Here is a 21311-nt window from a genome sequence, read left to right as displayed (position 1 = left end):
TGTTTTAGTGTACCGGTACTGCAGTTGTTTACTTGCCTAGATTGAGAAAATGGCTGATCATGTGCATTGCATTTTTACTCTTAAAGTAGGTTTGGTGGCTGTACAAATTGACGATAATGATTTCTCAGAAAAGAGTTTTACAAATCATGTTTGTTTTTAGCATTTTTGTTTCACCGTTTTTTCTATTTATTGGTACCGAGTTATTGTTGCATGCACAACTTTACATTTTGCAAAAAGGTACCCTTGAGGGGCTGAGGGCATAAAATCATACTCAAGTAATATGTAATAATCACCATAGCCTCAGAGGTTATGTTTGCGACATGTAATAACTATACCCTCTGCCGAAGTTGCATTTTAGGCCTAAATGCCAGTCAGACTTGGTATTTGCTACTTAAGCATAGGTTAATCAATAAAAGTGTTTTTAAATTATGATGACTAAATTCATTTGTTGTATGCGTAATATTGCTATTCTGCTTAGTTTGTTTGCTTTTTTTTTTTTTTTCTCCTTTTTTTGCATAATGAAAACATGTGTATCTGTATCACCAAATGCTTGATTTCTTTGTATATTATATGTGTTTGTGTATTTACTGTATACGTATATGTTATTTAGGCCTACATCACCTAGCTTGAGGTGGCTGCTGACTAGATGACCGTTTGGTCTTTTCGCAGTCTCCTCGTCATATGACACACAACCGATTATTGTATACTTTGTATTCTTTTCATGTTTGTGTTTGTGACAAATAAATGAACTGACTGTATCATTGCCTACTTTTGGACTTGTGAAAAAACTATGCTACTTGGTTTGGTTTTTGAATCTTTATCCTTGGACTGGCAAAACCTTTGCAAGCTTATTCCTGGCAGTTTCGCATACTTGTACAATGTACATATGTACAGATCAGATGTACGCTGTACAGGCTTTGAACCACTGACGCAAGGCAAAGTGAAGTTTCCGATTGTTGCATTGTTGTTGTCTGTGAGCTATTCCATCCAATAGGTACCACTGAATGAACAGGAGTCCTGCAATGCATTGCTCAAGTGCACACCCTGAGAGCCAAGCCAGTGCTGCGTGATCTTGAGTGGGGTGCTTAACGATTGAGTTAAAAAGGTATATAATTAGAATAACATTTTCTTGATTCTAGTTGGTCTATATAACAAATTATAATTCTGCTGCTAAAGATTGCCTGGTCAGCTTGGTCAAAGAACACTATCCAAACATCATAAGTGAAAAAGCAATACTGGTAAAGTTTTTAAGGTAAGTGTCAACATCTTAGAATAAACTCATTATCTATGATAGTAGCAGAGACACATAAAAAGTTTATGCCATGGGGAAATTTTCCCATTGGTTATTTTTAGGCAGTGGCTATTTGACCGGCTCCGGTCTTTGAATCTGAAACACTATTTGACCGGTCATGACGTCACTGCATAAGCACTTTTTTCTTTTTCTCTTTCAAAGCAAAAGACGAGAAGCGCCGACGTAAGTTCTAAATTCAACACGTATTCTTCAACTCAGTCCGTGGCGCGTTGGGTTCGTCTCCGGCTGCCAATCTAGAGGGGATGAGTTCGATACTATCCGGAAGCATTCTTTTTTTCATTTTTTTTTTATCTAAATTTTGATCCGAAGCGCATTTATGTGGTCAATTTTTAATTTGAGTAGCCTACAGTCCAAGTTAATAGTTCTCAATTATAGTTCTCAAGTTAGTTATATACAATACTTCTTTTAAAAGAAATGATAATGGTAAAACCATTTTTTAAAGAAGTATTGTATATAACTAACTTGAGAGAAAAATCGTTCGGCAACACACGTTCACTTATGACGATCGGAAAATTACCAAGAGAAATTCTCAAATTCCAGCAAATTAAAAAAACTCTAACATTATTACCGTACTCACATTTGAAAAGACATAAAAAATGGGCTGTAGGCTACTCAAATTAAAAATTAACCACAAAAATGCGCTTCGGGTCAAAATTTAGATAAAAAAAAAATGAAAAAAAAAGAATGCTTCCGGATAGTGTCGAACTCATCCCCTCTAGATTGGCAGCCGGATACGTATCGCACGCGCCACGGTCTGAGTTGAAGAATACTTGTTGAAGTTAGAACTTATATCGGCGCTTCTCGTCTGTTGCTTTGAAAGAGAAAAGGAAAAAGTGCTTATGTAGTGACGCCATGACCGGTCAAATAGTGTTTCAGATTCAAAGACCGGAGCCGGTCAAATAGCCACTGCCTTATTTTTATGTGGAGCGTTATGGAGGAGCATTCGTAACTGACGTCAACCTCTTTTTGGCCATTTGTTTGTCTCTTCTGAAAGGTTTCTCATAAGCTTCACAATAAACCGTGACGCCGCAAAGCAACTAAATAAATTATATAGGTCACCACCATTCCAAACGGCTTAACTTTCGCTACCGTCGCCCACATGGGTCATCGTTCACTTCGACCGTCGCCACTTGGTCTCGCCCAAATGGGTTTTGCCCAGTTGGGCTCGCCCAGATGTCGTGTACCATATAGAGGCGCAACTGAGCATCATTACCCAAATCCATTCCATTTTTGTTCGCCAAGTAGGAATAAGATTCAGTACCATATTTAAATCGTCTTTGGCATGACCCAACAAGGTATCGAACTCATGTCTACCGATTCAAGGGCAGGTGCACAAACCACTAAACCGGGTATAATACATAAATTTTATAGACTTTAACTGCTTAAGTTTAACTACTGGCTTGTAAAAGTGATGACAAAGACGTTTTTTGTGAAATAAGCTGGGGATCAGAAAAAAGTCATAATTAAAAGGGTAAATCCAGTTTTCAAGTTTTCTTCCAAATGTTTATTATATGATCATGTCAAAAGTACAAGTGGTGAAGATGGCATCTATGATATTTACAACCTGTTTCATTTCAAGTCTGTAATTTGCATCAATAAACTTGCGTTTAGTTCATCATTCACTTTTAATTGTTTATTGTATATACTAGCTGTATATCATATACTGCAGTCAAGAGTGCTTGACCTGACCTGTCAAGTCCTTCAAACTGATTTTAATAACTCAAATTTGCTTAGTACCTGCATTGTCCCTTGACTCGTCCCTCACATTACACTGGTTTTCCTAAACCTTTTCAACTTTGGTGTTTGCGTAACTTCGATAAAGCATTGGAAATGGGTATTGGATTTCTTTGATTGTATGCTTGCTTTACTGTAATCTTACGCTGAAGTTATAACAATAACATCAGTTTACTACTAGTGGCCTCTGAAACCATACTTAAATAGACTAGGTAAATTCTATAATTAAACATTAACTGTAGGCTGACATTCTAGCATAGTTGCATACCATACTCTAGAATAATTTTTGAAGCTTTGAAAATGTAAAGATTTAGCATTAAGCATGCTGTCATGATTTATCTAAATTATCTTTAATGGAAATAGATCACATTTTTTGATCAGAAGTGTTGTATGATCATGATTTGTGGTTATTTTACTTGTAATGCAGCTTTTTAAGCATCTTCATGTTGCATAGCAGCCAAGAGTTAGATTTGCCTGGGAATAGCTGTGTTTTGCAAGGTAATGCTGAATGTCAAAATCAACCTGGATATAAATTGCTGATACAGTTTGTGCTCAAATATTTCTGTGTGTGATGTCATTTTGAAAATCAGTGAAAGTATGATTTGGATTTTAAATTGGTTAATAAAATTTCCTGTACTTTCACAATACTTCATTGTTTCTCTAAATCTTTTAATTGCAGTATCCTTTCCAAGCCAACAAATCAGTCCGCTTTATATTGATTCAGTGTAGATATCTTGGTTTGGCATATACTGTATTATAAATCCATTTGGTATGAGTTGAATGCGGACTTGGACAACCAGATAATTCTAGTACGTTGTCTAATTTGATGAATTAGAACAAAATCTTGGTAATTCTAATATAATTTGGTAAAAACTTGTTTACTCTAATGCTAGTTTTAATCTAATTTCCGGTTTTGCTAAAGATTTTAGCTTGTCCAACAGTGTTTTTAGCAAATGAAAGGAAACTGTGCCCTTATCAAGAGGTTTTTGTTGCATCACAAATTGTTTAATCGTTTTGCAATGTTGTGTCATGTGGATGTGGCTAATGATTTGTTTGCTTTAACAATTTATACGAAATTGAAATCACAGTTTTTTTTAAAGGGATGATTAGAAATAGTGCTGTGTAAGTGTGGACTTTGGTAATGCCTAAAGAGAGGTGTGATTGGATAGGTAGTTCCACATGGTGGTACACATATGTAAATTGTTAAGTTTATTCTTTAACTTGAACTTAAATATTGTTTTACTTCAAAAAATGTGTGCTTCCGACTGCAAGCTGTATAATAAAAAGGTGTGACCTTATCTAGGAAGTATGAGAGGATGGAATTATATGTTTCGGTCAAGCATGCCTCTGTTGAAGATCACTGACAGTTGTTTGTTCCTTCTTCAGTAGATGAGACCTGGCGTTTGTTCTCGCTAGCAGGGGTTCACTAGTTTTTGCAGTTCTTTTGCCATGTTTCCCTGTTGTTAGGGTTGATTCTGTCTAGGTTATGTAATGTATGCAATAGATTGAGTTTCACTTTTAGCAGCGTAATTGTTGTTTACTTCACAATGTAGACATTAACGATTTAACGAACTGCTTTAGCCTGATGTTGCGAGTGCGCTGTGTCACTGTGGTGATAGCAAATTGCACTAGCTTTCGGAACACAGTTCCCTAGTCATGGGCTATGACGATATATTCATACCACATGACTAGGAAACTGTGTTCCGAAAGCTAGTGAAATTCGTTATTACCACAGCAAACTTGCAGCATCAAGCTAAAACAGGTCGTTGATATCTACATTGTGAAGCCTATCTAGGTTCCTTGCACTGATGTCTTCTCTCACCAACTCCAGCCATTTTTTTTGGTCTTTCCACTTTCTTTCCATGGACAGAAATCTTTTTGCCATCACTGGCGCCTTGTCATCACGCATACCTTCCACATACCCAATACCCATTACCCATACTGGTTTTTTTTTTCTTCGGTCATTTATCGGTCATTGACCAATTTTTTAGCAAAATGTCCGCAAAAAATATAGTCAATTCGGTCAAAATGTCCGAAAAAATATATACATAGTCAATTCAGTCAAAATGACACGACAACGCTGTTTCAATGTTTCGCTGAGAAACACGACAACGTTTCTCAGCGAAACTTAATGTTGTAGCTAGTCAGGAAGTGCAAATTTTGGTTTGTATAAGAAAATATTTTCATCAGAAAAAATGACCGAATTTTTTCAAGTCATTTCGGACAAATGACCGAAAAATGTCAGCGAAAAAAAATCAGCCCATACCATCGCAAATGGTTGCTTCTAAGAAACTTGCTGATGCTTTCTACTTCTGTCATCTCTTGAACACTTTCATTTGTAATTCTATCCAAAGTTTAATCAATGTAAAAAAGACTTGCTGACAGGGATAATAGCTTGTGTTTTGCAACTAATGCTTGCGGAAACTCTTTCCAAGCTTACCAAGCCAAGTGCGAAGTTTCACCTGTGCATCACATCTTTTGATATTTTTCACAATAAGTCTGTCTTTAGATAAAGTATTATTATGTTTAAAGGATCTCACTCAATATTTAGCATGAACATGATTCAAACAACCTACAGATTACAGAATTATTCTAAACATTTTCATTTTCCTCCATTTAGATTTTAGAACATTAGGATTTCTTTTTGCGGTACGGTTTTGACTTTTCCACCCAATGATCAATTACGCACGAATACGTCATAAATAGCATGAAAAACACGTCTTTTTGAGAGTACATTAAATATTCAACGGTGCTATATTCATGCTGTGACGTTGAATGACGTAGCTAAATGCACTCATTTGTAAACAGTACTGCCAAACTTTCAATTGCAAGACAATTTTCACAGGTTGTTCATATCTCACATTGTAAAGAAAGCTTGCTTCTTGCAGGCCTATAATATTCTCATAAAGTTGAGTGAAGATCGACATGAGCTTGATAGTCATATAGTTATCGACAGCATGTGTTGTTTTCTATCTGTTGCACATTGTTGATGTGATGGCATCTTATGAAGTTTTGGCTCAAACAACCAAATTTCACGCAGTGTTGTAATGAGCAGCTAATAACATCTTCACACAACAAAAAGTTTGCCAATGCAATGCTTACCTAAAGTTAGCTGAACAAAAAGACAGAGAGCATTGATGAACAGTCAACGTCAATCACTGCACGCAAGAAACAAGAGCAGCATTAAAGTTAAGACAACAGGTTGCGTTGCGGGAAGGTTGCCTGCGAACGCAAATACAGCTTATTCTTTCGTCAACTTTTTAATTGGTTGCAGGCTGCTTTCCATGCTTTCTTTCTTGTGCCGTGACATATTGCATAAGAGCAGAGATATCAACGGCATTTTAATGCATCTTCTTTCAAGTCATTGCCTGATTGGTTAGTGACTCGCCACTGCTTCTGGTAGGACTGGGTTCAGTTTCAGGTCGTGTCAGACAAAAGTGTTTGAACATTGGTACCGGATTAATTGTGTTTTTTCTTGCACAAAGCAGTTGAAAAAGTCAACTGAAGAACTTACATATTGGTGTAATCAAGATACTGCGCAATATTGAAAACAGTTTTTTTTTTCAGCGCAGGCACATGACTAAAAAATTATAAAAATGACTAAAAAATTAACTAAAAAATTAAATTAACTAAAAAAATAATTGACTAAAAAATTAAGTGCAGTTGAGTGACCACAAAGAGCCATATTAGTATTGCCTTCTTATTCCTATTATGATTGACACAGTATGGAAAACATGGTTTGCCTGTGGTATTGGAATCAAGCTAATCGAAAAAAAGATAATTTAATGGTAGCTCTTGATTAACGTTTAGTTGCAAAGCTGATTTCCGTGCGTATCTTCCAATTACGCACTATTCCCAAGAGCTTTAACTTTTATTTATTATTTAGTCGCGATTTACTTTATCGGTTACTTTAAGGCTTCGTTGAACTCGCAAAAGAGATGATATGCAGCGCGGCAATCATTTATTAATAAGACTTCAGCTATAGCCAATCTCGTCGGTCAGCTTTGCGTGCAATGACAATCGATGCCGGTTAAATTACTACCAGAGTTTTTGGCCACTATCTCAATCAGGAAAACGTAGCCTACTAAGCACAGTCAAATCAGTAAAAGACGCTGCATGCAATTTAGCCGGCGTCGGAGCAAGTAGTGGCGAGATGCTGGGCTGAATAAGCGTATGTTGCATTATATCACCGAACGATCGATAGAATCGATATTTGTGTCTCGTACTAAGTGCAAAGCTAGAAAATGAGTTTATCGAGGTCTTTGCGTTTCAAAAGATCCATGGAGTTTGCCCTCTATTTGCAAACCAAAGCAGTGTAGTGTTGTCACTGAAGCCACATTATTGCCACAAAAGAACTTGGAAACAAAGCTACTTAGGATTGCATTTTTGTGAATGAGTTGTCAGGCCTAGAAAGAGCTATTCTATTTATAAGAATAGATATTACAGTTTTTTTTTATATTAAAGTTTTTGTTTATAAAACTTGTACATTTTTACGTTTTGATCCACAACAAAAAGAAATTTTAACGATGAATGTGGACGCTGGTGACGAGGTAGGTGATAGTACGGACAGGAAAACATATTAGTATGTGCTGTGGTTATTCGGTTGTTATCTTTTTGCTACTTTGTAACTAGTGAAAGGCGAACACCAATTTTTCTTTTTTAAAGAGACTATTTTGCTATAAAAAAGGTTTTTCAGCCAATAAATCAGTTGTTTTTTGTTTTAATGCAACGTAAATGAATTATTGTAAAAAAAGACTGTTTTGGTGGCTTTGGGTACCTGTGTTTTTGGTGAATGCAAGCGCTTTGTCAAGATAAAAAAATACTAGAAGTAGAAAATGATTTTTTTTTAATTCTTGGTGCTCAAGCTGCCATGTTTTTTTACGTTGCTGTTTTCTTCATATCTTTTGATAGAATGTTGGGTGCAGATGAATGCATATTTTATTATTTATTTGCAATCAGACTCAAAGTCCATAGAATTCAAATTTTTAACAGTCATCACACAAAATATCAGACTAACACAACATCAAGCAGGCTACATCAAACAACGTACAAAATACTGTTGTAGTGAATATAAAATGTAGAATTAAAGTAGTAATCAGAAGACATAACATTGCGCAAAAGTGGATTAATTGATCTTTTGCAACGTTCTACAAATGCATAGCAATTTTTTCTTAATAGAGCATCAAATGTTAACACGTCGTTCTGTACCTGATACACTCTAGCACTGTCGCATCTCGACAAATTGTGGATAATTCTGTACGAGTCGTTGTAAGCAACTCGTATGCGATTTAAAGTAGAAGTTTTATAGTTACACCATAGTTGCGAACCATACATTGGTATACAATATGATTGGTACATTACATTTTTAACTTCGGTAGAGCAATTTCCAAACTTGGACCTAAGCTGATTGGCAGCGACATAAAGAGATCGCACTTACCTTTTAATATCTGCGTCATCACTGATGGTATCATCAATCAGTATACCTAAATATATCACTTGTCCAACAAATTTAATTTGTGTATTGTACAGCCGCATGCATGGAGAAGTCAAAACTTTAAATTTGCGACATTGATGGACCAATCCAACAGTTTTGTTACAGTTGAAAATAATATAACTCTATACATACTCTAACAATATAACTCTAACAAGTTTTTTTTGTCTTGCAGTGGCATTTAAAATGCCAAACCATCCCAGTTAATTATTGACTACATGCCAGGATATGCTACTTCGTGATTGTAAACACTAACAGATTGCTTTTGGTGCATTCTGTCTCACACATTAGTATTAAATTGGACTAAACAATTAAAATTGGTTGACACCAAACTGACTACAGAGAAAAGTTTCCGAATGTCTTTTCTTCTTTCCGAATTTATTTTCTTTAATGTCTTTCGCATTTCCAGTGTTTCTTTATAATAATGTGAAAATATTTGTTTACGTACATACAGTAGGCACTCTTAAAGACAATGGTTTCTTTTTAAGGTGGATAAAGTTTTTATGTTTATCATTTTGTCAGTTCCGTGGTCTAGCGGTAAAAATGTAGCGGTTCGATACCAATCGACTGCATACGATCGTGTCTTTGGCAACACTACCAACAACATGCATGAATTTGGACAATTTTTTTAGGCTTCTGCTGAAGTTTTGCAGGCTGCAATTTCTTTTGTCTCGTGCGCAAACGAGGCTTTCATCTCCGTGGTCCAACTGCGTGTATGTGTGCACACTACACAACTGTTATATTTTTTGAATTGATAGAAAATGTGTTTTCAACCACATTAAATGAGAATACTATTTTCCAATTTGATCTTTTTGTGACAGAAACCGAGTCGTTTATTGGACTAATATCTTAATTTGCTCTGTACATTCTTCTATCTTTTAACAGCGCAACATGTTGACACTGGGGTGAGTGCTGTGCCGTTAAACGGCAAAACGACGGAATTCATGTGACTTTTTTGTGTCTAACTTGCCCAGCAATTGAACAACAAAATGGTCTTTGCCACACACATCACATGGAGTAGCTTTTGTTGCAAGAATTGTCGTTTTTGCTTCGTTTCAAATCCACTTCGTGTTTAAACGATGTTAAGAAGGAAAATCTTTGCAGACCGGACATCGGGCTATACTATCTTCAGCTGTGAATGACTTGGAAATGTTTTCGCAGGTCGGAAATAATAACAGCTTACTTCCCCCTAGAATGATCGTATAGATTTAGCAGTGTTCGGGTGAATTGTTGTAATTTGATCTCATACATCCTTTGATTTAAAAAGAACGCACAGTATATTTTTGTCTGCAAGCATAACCATTCTTTGTAGTTGCCTGTTAGGTCGAAGTGACATAGTTACTTTTTATTTGTGATCTTTATTCACTAAAACACAGCAGTTGCCAGCCAAGCGCTGTTTTTATTGAGCATACAATTGGTGTAAGTTTTTTTTTCATCCCGCTGGGCCAATGGTCATTGTTGTCTTCTTTTTGTTTGCACAAAAGCTTAGCGTATGTCCGCTTGGAAAATCTCCCTTATTTGCGATAACTGTATTTTGATGTTGTTTTTGGTTGTACTTTCCACAAGAAATCGATACGGTTTTAGTTGTAGAGCAGGGTTACTCAACTAATCTTAACAAAGGTCCAGTTTGACAAGTTGAATATTTTTAGCGGTCCTGTGAATAAGTTATTCCACACGCCACCACGAAAGTTAAGCAATCTGTACCAAACCACTTTATTAGATAAAATGTAACTCGAATTGGATTTCAGAGAAAGTGTTGGGGAGTCTGGGAGTCGAAGCCCCCCAGCAACAAGGATAATCACAATAAAAATTGCTTCTTCCAAGTATAAATCTGTTTAAAGAAGCCCTTAAACGTGGCAATGAGGTTATTCCTGTAAAAGCTCAAGGTCCTCCATCAACACTCAGAAGGTCCGGATTCGGACCGCGGTCCGCCAGTTGAGTAGCCCTGTCGTAGAGCAACATTATTGCCCTTTCTGTAGACAGCTTGCAAATAATACTTGTAAGATGCAATTGCAACCTCGTCTGACGAACTCTATACAATTGATGTTAAGTCACGCAACAGCACGATTAAGCATAGCCATAAATTCACTCAAATATTCTCTTAGCAGAGTCACTCTGGACTGAATTTTCAAAAAGATATATATACATTTTCCCACAAACCATCAAACCTTAAACATCTTTAATGAAACCATTGTCACTCTCCAGTTTTTGCTAGTTTTGTATTTATGCCAGTGCCACGTACTGTTTGCATTACCCACAAGTTCTACACCCCAGTCATTATAGAAGGGTTAAGAGTGCAAATGAAACATTCATTTACTAGGTAGGTGGAAATTGAAGGTATACTGTTATACCGGTACCGAAAACACCATGCCATTAAAATTTGATTTTTTTTAACTGAAAATTTCGTGTACGAAACGCTCAACTGTGATGTTCTCTTTCAAGATGGCGAATTCAAATCCCGCAGAATCGCAACCAGCCGCAGATTCAGCAGATCAAGCTTTTGACTACATGTTCAAAATCTTGATCATTGGTAACAGCAGTGTTGGAAAAACTTCCTTTTTATTCCGGTACGCCGACGATTCCTTCACCAGTGCTTTCGTATCGACAGTTGGTATAGACTTCAAAGTGAAGACAGTTGTCAGGAACGACTGCAGATGCAAGCTCCAAATCTGGGTGAGAAAACTGCCGTGGCTATTTTTCTAAACTTGGCTACAATTTTCGTAAGCGCATTAAAAGACCAATGTAACTCGGTCCGACCAACGTAATTGCTCCATCATGAAATATTGATGTGTGGTAGCCTGCGTGGTATTTCATGATGAAGTGGTCTATTTTAGCGCTGCGCTTTGAACGCAATGCCACGTAAGGCTGTGAGCGTGATTGTGATAAAAAAATGAATGAAAACCACGTAAAGTGTGCAAAATTTATTACTTCGTTCCGAATTGTGTCGGTATTTCAACCATATAGAGTTAAAGATGCTTGTTCAAAGCAAAGGTAATATTTACAATTTACATTCTTAAAAACACATTATGTTTTTCAATTATCTTCAATTTTTCCAGTAAAAATGCTACCTGTATTTACATAGAAATCAAAATTTTCAGTTTTCTGACATTTTGGCCTTTATCACATGCTGACGTTTTTACCCTTTGGTGGTGCTATGAATCACCCGCGATAGTGTTTCACCACATCTCCATGTGGAATGATTGTGTGCTGTGCCAACACATTTTACGGAAACAAATAGTAGCCTACTACCACTACAGATCACCTCCAAGCCAATCAGACCTTTTGACATTGACTTATCATGTGAAGACTAAATCTTTGCTAATAGAGGAAGTTTTGTAAACAAGTAACGAAATCAAACAGAAATTTTCCCAAAGTTGCTTTTATTTTTGTAATGAATTTGTCAAAAAAGTAGATTTCTTTCAGGCGATGACCTCTATTTTGTTTCAAAGCATCCCTCTCACGCTTATTGTCATCCTCAGGACACAGCTGGCCAGGAGAGGTATCGCACCATCACCACTGCTTATTACAGGGGAGCGATGGGATTTATTTTAATGTACGACATCACAAGTGAAGAATCATTCAATAGCGTACATGACTGGTAAGTGAATTTATCCTTACCCCCTCATTCTGCTGCCTAACTTAAGATTTATGTCAGAAGGGGTAAACCTGAATCAATAAAATATTTTTTTTATTAGACATCTAATTCGAAGCATAATTTTGTTGGACAAATCTACTTCTTACAATTCTGAATGTTGGACGTAGGTACCCCAAGCTGGGTTTTTTTTTTGGGTCATTTTTCGGTCATTGACCGATTTTTTAGCAAAACGTCCGAAAAAAATATAGTCAATTCGGTCAAAATGTCCGAAAAAATGTATAGTCAATTGACTATATATGACCAAAAATGACTAAAAATGACCAAAATAAATAAAAAAAGACCGAATTTTTTCAAGTTATTTCGGACAAATGACCGAAAAGTCTCAGCGAAAAAAAAAACCCAGACCCCAAGTAGGAATGTAGAACAATGCGTAGTTACCTGCTTGGGGTATCATTGACGCAGTTCATCGTGATCAACGCTATTTCGAAACCCAGACCGCAAATCAGACAGTTTGCAGACGTTGAATCAATGTAAATAATGACTGATTTACTCTCTGAGAAATTTCATGCAGATTCGAAGCGCAGCAGCAAGCTGTGGCACAGTGTGTCAGCTAATTGAACAGATTGTAAAACACCAGCAAGTAAATCAATCTTACATTAATTCGACGTCTGCAAACTGCAACGCCGAAAAGAACTGATTTGTTGGCAGAAATGTTGTGTGTGGCTCGAAAACAGATGTTGATGATTACAAGGAATGACCGTAATTACCGTCGTTGAATGACAAGGCAGCCATCTTTATCAATCAACAATTAGACAAAGAAGTTAGGCAAACCAGCTAGCAAAAGTTGCTCTTTTTTACAACGTTTCAACGTCCCCTGACGTCGTTAAAAGGAAACTTTTTCTGGTCTGGAACGGCACAGTTCATTGCTCGCATGGTACCCAACCAGCTTTGTCATTGGAGTGACCTTTGGGAAATCAACTACCACGACCTGTAAAGCTGAGATTGCATTAGTTAGTAAGCATTTGCCGAGCAAGAGAAGATATCGATTTTTAAGCTAAAGTAGCGGTCACATCGACGACCCGTGTGCAGTGCGACGTATTAAGACATTGGAAATTGCCTTGCTATCGCCCCCGTTTCAATTGCTAAACCTCGCAAGCAGATCAAACAAACAACGCACAAAAACTAAGCCGAGTGGTTGAGTTTGACACTGTGTCGCCACTTTACTCCATTCTAAGAGTTATTGTCGTTGTGATGTTGGTGCAAAAAAGTTTAAAACAACCTTGCAACACAGAAAAATCTGGCTTTGTTCAGAGACTTCACTCATCTGTATTGAGACCTCGAGGATTTAACTTAATTCTTTATGGTATAATGTGCTTGCTCTGGAATTGAGTACGCTGTACTGCAGGTTTCTACTGGCTGTGATGTTTCGCATGTAGTCAGTTACGCGATTTCGGAGAAAGAGCGAACAAAGTTATTGATTGATTTTTGATATATGGGAATTTTTACAGAAATCGACATCTTCGTTTTGTGGATTTACTCAACTGATATTAACAGCCAATGATTTTTAAATTTTCAGGCGTTATTTCAACTCTTGTACATACTATGCTGCATTCAAACAAGCACGATAAGCTCATGACACGACAACCACTCATGTTAATTACCTAACATGATATGCGTTCTTTCGGCGCAAACTCAGCTGAACTATCACAACATGTTTGGAGTGATAACCTGCTTTTATTCCGACGTTTTGTCAATCCAACACGACTGAATTCTTCAGGGGCTAGATAAGGTAATGACTACCTGTCTAGCATAGCAAAACACAGGACCATGTTGCTGTAAACTAACCAAATATGCAAAATGAAATTCAACTTCCAAACAAAAATTATCGCGCGCTAATTGCATTCCATTTGCTGCCTTATGTGAGACATTCAAGGGTGGCATGGTCAGCAGTTTATTTTTTCATGCCACATTGGAAGACTGCTAAAGAAACCACACTCCATTGCATGCGAGAGTGGAAGGGTAGTTATTTCTCACCACCATAATGTGTTTCAGGTCCACACAAATCAAAATCCATTCGTGGGACAACGCTCAGGTCGCTTTGGTGGGGAACAAGTGTGATCAGGAGGGGGCACGGGAAGTGGAGACCAAACGAGGGGCGGAGCTGGCTGATCAGCTAGGTGAGATTACGATCCGTATGTTATCTTGGCGAAAAAACAAACAGACAATCGTAAGCAATCCGACAATTTTATCCACTTAGCTTGAAATGTAGAGCCACTGCTTTGCACTCATTAATTTTGTTCAGCGGTAATTTGTTCCTTTACATTATTAAGAACCGACTTTGTAATGGAAATAACGCCATAAACAGTAGGCTGCGGTACCAATTTTGAAAGTGTAAATAGTATATTTAGTACATTTAGTTCTGATTTGTACCAGCCCTAAACAGGGTTCTGCAATTGTTGGATACATACCATTGCAATATTCGAGCTACACTTGTTCATTTTTTTTCTAAACTGCCATTCATTCCACGCATTAAGCCCTAGGTCTGGAGTCTTCATTGAAATCCCGTTAAAAAAAACAGTGTTTTTAGATTTGTCTAACGTTTGTAGACGGCTATTGCTGTTGGATCGTATTAAAATATAGTTTTGTTAGCTGGGCTGTGATGTATCCTTTCACAGATACGATTATTCTTAGCATGACGTAAGTTATTGTGAAACGACCCGACAAGAATGCAAAGTATGTTGTTGCTTTTTAGGCTTTGATTTCTTCGAAACGAGCGCAAAAGATAATATCAACGTGAAGCAAACCTTCGACAAGTAACTGCATATTCTTAACATTTTTGCAACCATTAAAATCTGGTTTTTTGTTTCTAGCCAGCAGCAAGTTCATATTTTTGAATAACGTGTGCTGATAAAGATCTCTGCAGATAATTCAAATTTGTGTTTTGTTATTAAAATGATGTGGGGTATTCAAACAATCCCACGTATACTTGGTTTCATTACTGTCGTTTAGTTGTTGATACTCTGTTGGCGTGGCCATGGCCACCTGGAGATGCGGCCTGATTTGTCACATTTTGCGGATTTTGATTACAGCTACTGCTAGTGTTTGACTGACATTTTCTGAGATTTTTTTTACTTTTTGCTGTCTTTTAATGATATAAAAGCTTTTTGTTGCCTTGGAGAAGCAGTAGCAAATGAGTAAAGTAAGTTGAAAAACGCTGAATCAGACTGTTATTGAAAAATTATCAGTCTGACGAAATCTTCAAAATCAAATTTTCTTTGTTTTTCAACATTTGAGGATGTTGAAATCTATTGTGTCATCTGGGGAAAACAGTAAAGAAAGCGTAAGAAAAAAATATTTAAACATTCCCCAAAAGTTAGCAAAATCTGGAAATTTCTGCAAAATGTGACAAATCAGGCCGTATCTTTAGGCAGCCATGGCGTGGCCAAGGTGGAATATAACCGCCAGCTAATGCACGTCGTTTGACCGACATAATGTTCGGTGCACTAACTGCATGATTGGTTTGTATCCAATATTCGGGACAGATTTCAAACAAATAACGGAAGTTCATATACTGAACAAGTAGCTTTTAAGGTGTTGCGATCGTGCTAAGTTTTAAACTGACCAACCTGTTTCGGATCAAGCACAGTATAACGTTCGCGTTTTGTCACTTCTACCTCTTTCCACACCTCTGCTATGTTTTGTCATATATTGTTTTTCTTCTTGATGGTAAGAAATAAAAACAAACTGAACTAGCTTTCACATTATGATGCACCACTTTGCTTATGTGCTACAGACTGGTGGATAAGATTTGTGAAAAAATGAGCGAGAATTACAACCCTGACTCGGCGCCTGGAAACGCGAACAAAGGAACGAAGTTAACCGAGGATGACACAACGGCAGATGGGGCCAACAATTGCGGCTGCTGATCACTTAGGAAACAGAACGTTTTCTTGTGATGCTCGTGAGCCTGTCAGCAATACTCAACTGAAATTCTTTTTGTTGTGATCTGCTGACCCGCCTACGAAATGTAGTTGTTTGATTCGCAAGGTAAGAGACATTTGAATTGTAACAAATGGATCAGAAACTAACCGGCCGCGTTCAGGTGCTTTCTATGTTTCACTTGAAAACGTTCGGTTAAAACAAGCCGGCCTCACATGCCTGTTTAGTTTCCAACCAAAATGTTACACTGTAGCAGGGCCGGATTTATCAGTAGGCAGTTGCCTAGGGCGGCAAATTATTTGGGGCGGCAAAATATACGAATATATTAGCCTACATTCATAATACTGTACGTGAATATAAGAATTCACAACAGATATATAGCAATTAATAAATATGTTATCACATCACACACATTTATAAACAGTGCGGCAAGTCATCGCCTCTAGAGTACTTCACGCTTGATTGGTTTTCAACAATATGTGCTGCTTAGCGCTTCTTTTATTTATCTGTCTCGCTTAGTAGGCTATGGAGGACTAGGGTTTGTCTGTGCAATTTTTATTAATCTTTGTTCGGTTTGTTTCACTGTTAGTGAATTTAAAGGAGCCCAGAAAAAATGTTTTTAGTCAATGTTAGGTTGATGGAAAAGTTGCAGGCTATTTTGTGTATTTGCCTTGATAGTTAAAGTATGTAAACAAGCCAAAAAGTAATACTAGTTTACGAAAGAACTTTAGTTTCATGAAGTTTTATAAAAATGGCGGCACTGAGGACAAGTGCCTGTGTTGTATCGAAATCACCATCGAAAAATTTTTTTTGGGGGGCAGCACTTTTCTTATCTGCCTTGGGCAGCACTTAGGCTAAATCCGGCCCTGCACTGTAGGTGTCTGAGTAGTATAGTTGTGATTTCTTCAAGTACGTTTATTTTTCGACTTTTTTTCTTGATTGTTGCACAAAGTTACATATCAATAATAAGTGGCTATGCACTGCCCCATAACGTGACAACAATGCATTTTGTGTTTTTACTTTTTAGAAAATGTTATCACCAGTATGAAATTTATTTAAGACATCTGTCAGAGTAAACAGATTATATCATTGTGTTTTATTGCGATGAAGAGGTACTACCAGTATGCTTCGTAGCGTTCGTGAATACACGGCTTAGATCATCAATCTGTTTCAACAGGCTTACACCGTCAACTTTTTGTTAAATCAAATATCAGATCATGTTGTGACACTTTTTGCACATGAAGTATTATTATCGTTGTTAGGGTGGTCCAAAAAAAACTTTTTTTGTAAATGTTAATGTCTCACCCTAAAATATTGTTACCATTGATGAGAAAATGACATATGTAAATTTTCATAAAGATTGGTTGATATTTAGAGGTTGCTACCGGGGTTCAAAGTTTTGTCGTTTGCCCCCATTTTAACGTTTCGAGAGGATATGATACGGTACAGTAAAAAATATGGTACAGTGCCATGGTATATTGCAATAAAAATACAGTTTAATAGTTACTCTATAGTCTGTTTATAAACTCGTGTGTCTGTATTACGAATTATACTAACTGGTGTACATGTACGAAATGTGCGACTTTGTGTAAGGTAAAGGTGAGTCCCATACTTGAATACAAGCATCGGGGGATGAGGTTCTCATTATACTAAGCCTTCGGCACTAACGAGAGTAGGGTGGCCAGTTCCTTTCTCTCGGCCGCCTTTACTTCAGCAACTACGCCCACCAAATATATTACACCCTGGGTAGAGGTGAGCGTGAGCGGTGTTTTTCAACAACCAGTAAAAGCCGGAGTCAAACCAGGATTGCATAATTGGAAAGCGAGCGCGTCACCGCTGCGACTTTGTATACTTGTGTTTAAAATTCAAAGACTAAATTGGACATTCATTAACAACTTTAGAATACAACAAATAAACTACATGTACAAATGTACATGATGTAAACTAATATACATAGTACATAGGCTACATACAGAAATTATTGCGCGAGGGTCTTTCTACTGCAGTCTGGATATCGCTGACGGTGATCGGCGACGACACGCAAAAGATACTGCTTTTGTTCTTCATCACATGTGTGTAATGTGTTGTATTCCGTGATCAACGCCACTCCACGCTCGGCATTGTCATATTTACAACCTTCATTTCACTCACAATTGCTCTCGCTCTTTGATACGCGTCATTGGTCTTCCAGTTATCTGGGTCTATCTCCAAAAATGATGAAGACCTATTCAGAGCCTTAAAAAATCTGTTTGTATTTGATGTAACAAAATCAATAAATGACCATTTTATTTGAAAACCAAAGACTTGTTGTATTTGGCCTGCCGTCATCACATTCACGAGATAGTTCTCGGGGCAATATTGTCATGTGTGATGGGTCGTTCGACTGGTCCGGACATTCTACTCTTCAAGCGTTTTCAAATGAAATGGTCATTCATTGCTAAAGATGATGTACAATGTGCGTGAACTGACGACGAGGCTTTAAACTCAAAGCATGTGACAGACGTAGCAGATGCCATAAGAACATTCGCTAATGAAAATTGTTAATACAGCAACATTGTGATGACTACAGAGCTCCTTGAGTTGACCATCATATTCTTGGGTAGAGTTCCTCTTCGTGGCATCAAAATCATGGCTCCTGGTGCTCTTCATTGTGCCAGGTGGATGGCGAAAGCCATCTATGCATTCAATTTTGGGATGTACCGAAAACAGTACACTTTGACTAAAAGGGAGGATGTCACTTTGCGCAATATCTGTGTGTTTGTTGTGAGAGTGTACGTGAAAGCTTGTTTTCTCGCCCCATCGCCGATTCTTGCACTATCTCAGGATCTCGCATTTCTCAACAACTCGATCAGTACAAGGATATTCATTCAAAGATGGCAAAGGCCGCAGTGAACAAGATGTTGCGTCATTTGTGGTACCTGGGAGAGGAGCATATCGCGTTGGCATTTTTTGATAATTCTGTATCATCAGACACTAAACGGAAGATGATGACTCCAATAAAGACATGTGACGAAGGAGTACAGACTAGTAAAAAAGCTGTAAGTGGCCACAAAGAAATTGCAGACAAAAGTTTGGAAGATTTTGCTACATCAAATACAAACCGATTTTAAGGCCCAGAATTTGTCTTCATCATTTTTGGAGATAGACTCAGATAACTGGGAAGACCAATGACGCGTATCAAGAGCGAGAGCAATTGTGAGTGAAATGAAGGTTGTAAATGACATTGCCGAGCGTGGAATGACGTTGATCACAGAATACAACACATTACATACATGTAACGAAGAACAAAAACAGTATCTTTTGCGCGTCGTCGCTGATCACCGATATGCAGACTGTAGTAGAAAGACCCTCGCGCAATAATTCCTATATGTAGCCTATGTACTGAACAATAAAAACTATTAATACCGTACTACAAAAAGTGCTCAATGCCAAGCAAAACGCCAAGCAGAGCGAATTAAATCAAATATAGTTATTACTCTCTAAACCCTTGACAGCCTGTTTTAACCTAAAAGGAGGACCTTCTGATGATTACCCTTTTAGGGTGAAACAGGCTGTCAAGGGTTTGGACAGTGGTTCTCAACCTTTTCTGAGTCATGGCCCCCCAGCCTGTGGCTCTAAAAGACCATGGCCCCCTTGAGAGAAATAAAAATGTATTTGTTTAAAGAACAACGAAACGAAATCAGTAAAAACAGTTAACGAGTGATTAAATGATTTAATGCTTTCTTTTTCGGAATAAGACTGCGCCAGTAAATCAAGCGTATCCTTAATTGTTACGTTACAATTACAAAAGGTGATGCAACATGCAGTGAGATAGAACATACGATGAAAAAAACATGCTTTTAGCTAGCTTTACGATACTAACACCTGCATGAGTGTTTTTTGTGTCACAATTCTACGTTTCTGTCAATACATGTTATAATTCATTAATAAAGCTTTTTATCGTGGCTCCCCTGAGAACGCTCTGTCGTCCCCTTGGGGGGCCGAAGACCACGGTTGAGAACCCCTGGTTTAGAGGGTGTTAATTATGTATGTACTATGTATATTAGTTTACATCATGTACATTTGTACATGTAGTTTATTTACTGTCTTCTAAAGTTGTTAATGATTGTCAAATTTAGTCTCTGAACTTTAAACACAAGTATACAAAGTCGCACATTTTGAATATGTAGACCAGTTAGTATAATTCGTAATACAGACACATGAGTTTATAAACAGACTATAGAGTAATTATTAAACTGTATTTTTCTTGCAATATACCATGGCACTGTACCATGTTTTTTACTGTATCGTATCATATCATATCTGTATCACATCCTCTCAAAACATTAAAATGGGGGCAAACGACAAAACTTTGAACCCCGGTAGCAACCTCTAAATATCAACCAATCTTTATGAAAATTTACATATGTCATTTTCTCATCAATGGTAACAATATTTTAGGGTGAGACATTAACATTTACAAAAAAAGTTTTTTTTGGACCACCCTAATCGTTGTGTACACATTCGTCAGCAAAATCGTTTTTGAGCACACAAATTGAACTTGTGCTGATACTAGCTTGTGCAATATTCACATTCCGTTGCATCACCTTGTCAGATTCCACGCTGAAGCAGGTGTTTCTGCACAGGATCATATCGTCCTGACTCCTTACCTGGTTTATGGCTTGCAATACGGGTCTGCTACTATTCGGTGAGTCCCTAACCCTAAAACGGCAATGATAATTAGGCTACGGTACCCGATAATTAAAAAAAAAAATTGAAAAAATCCCCCGTTAAGGGATCCGACTCACCGAATCGGACTCACCGAAACGGGCCATTCCGTTGCAATACAGTGGTGTCGTTTTATATGTGTCGATTGTGGAACATCACAGTGCGTGTTTAAGGTTTCATTTACCCATTTATAATGTCATTAGATGTCCGTTTTTTTTTGTGCAGAGGTATTTAATAAATGTTGTTACACCACTTCACTGCCGCCACGTCAACATTATAACTGCATGGAATTGCGTTGCAAAAAAAAATTGTTGTGCATTATTTACAATTAATATATTTTGGTTTTATTTATTAATGTAGTGTAAACTTTTCTGTCTTGATGTTCAAAACTGTACTCACAAAGACACCATTTCTAAACGATTAACAAAGAAGGTGGTTTGAAGATCTTGCATTATTATTGATTGTGATTGGGGAATAGAAGCATGGTAGTTCGAAAAACCTGTTGTTCAGTTCAGCTCACTTCAGTCAGCAAA

The 21311-nt window shown here is 37.4% G+C and overlaps 1 protein-coding gene across 1 annotated transcript; it reads left to right on the top strand.

Annotated features, from left to right (window-relative positions):
- Positions 1–1137: 1137 nt before the first annotated feature.
- Positions 1138–17870, top strand: LOC145781878 (ras-related protein Rab-3A-like). Its single transcript, XM_082593561.1, has 6 exons — positions 1138–1252; positions 10980–11210; positions 12017–12135; positions 14185–14309; positions 14885–14945; positions 15926–17870. The coding sequence occupies exons 2-6, from the start codon at positions 10980–10982 to the stop codon at positions 16056–16058; spliced, it is 669 nt and encodes a 222-aa protein (XP_082449687.1). The 5' UTR covers positions 1138–1252; the 3' UTR covers positions 16059–17870.
- Positions 17871–21311: the final 3441 nt, after the last annotated feature.

Source organism: Aplidium turbinatum, chromosome 13 (assembly GCF_918807975.1).
Source record: "Aplidium turbinatum chromosome 13, kaAplTurb1.1, whole genome shotgun sequence".
In the NCBI taxonomy this organism is placed as follows: Eukaryota; Metazoa; Chordata; class Ascidiacea; order Aplousobranchia; family Polyclinidae; genus Aplidium; species Aplidium turbinatum.
The sequence above is the reverse complement of the archived record's forward strand: the minus strand, read 5'-3'. Positions and strand labels throughout refer to the sequence as shown.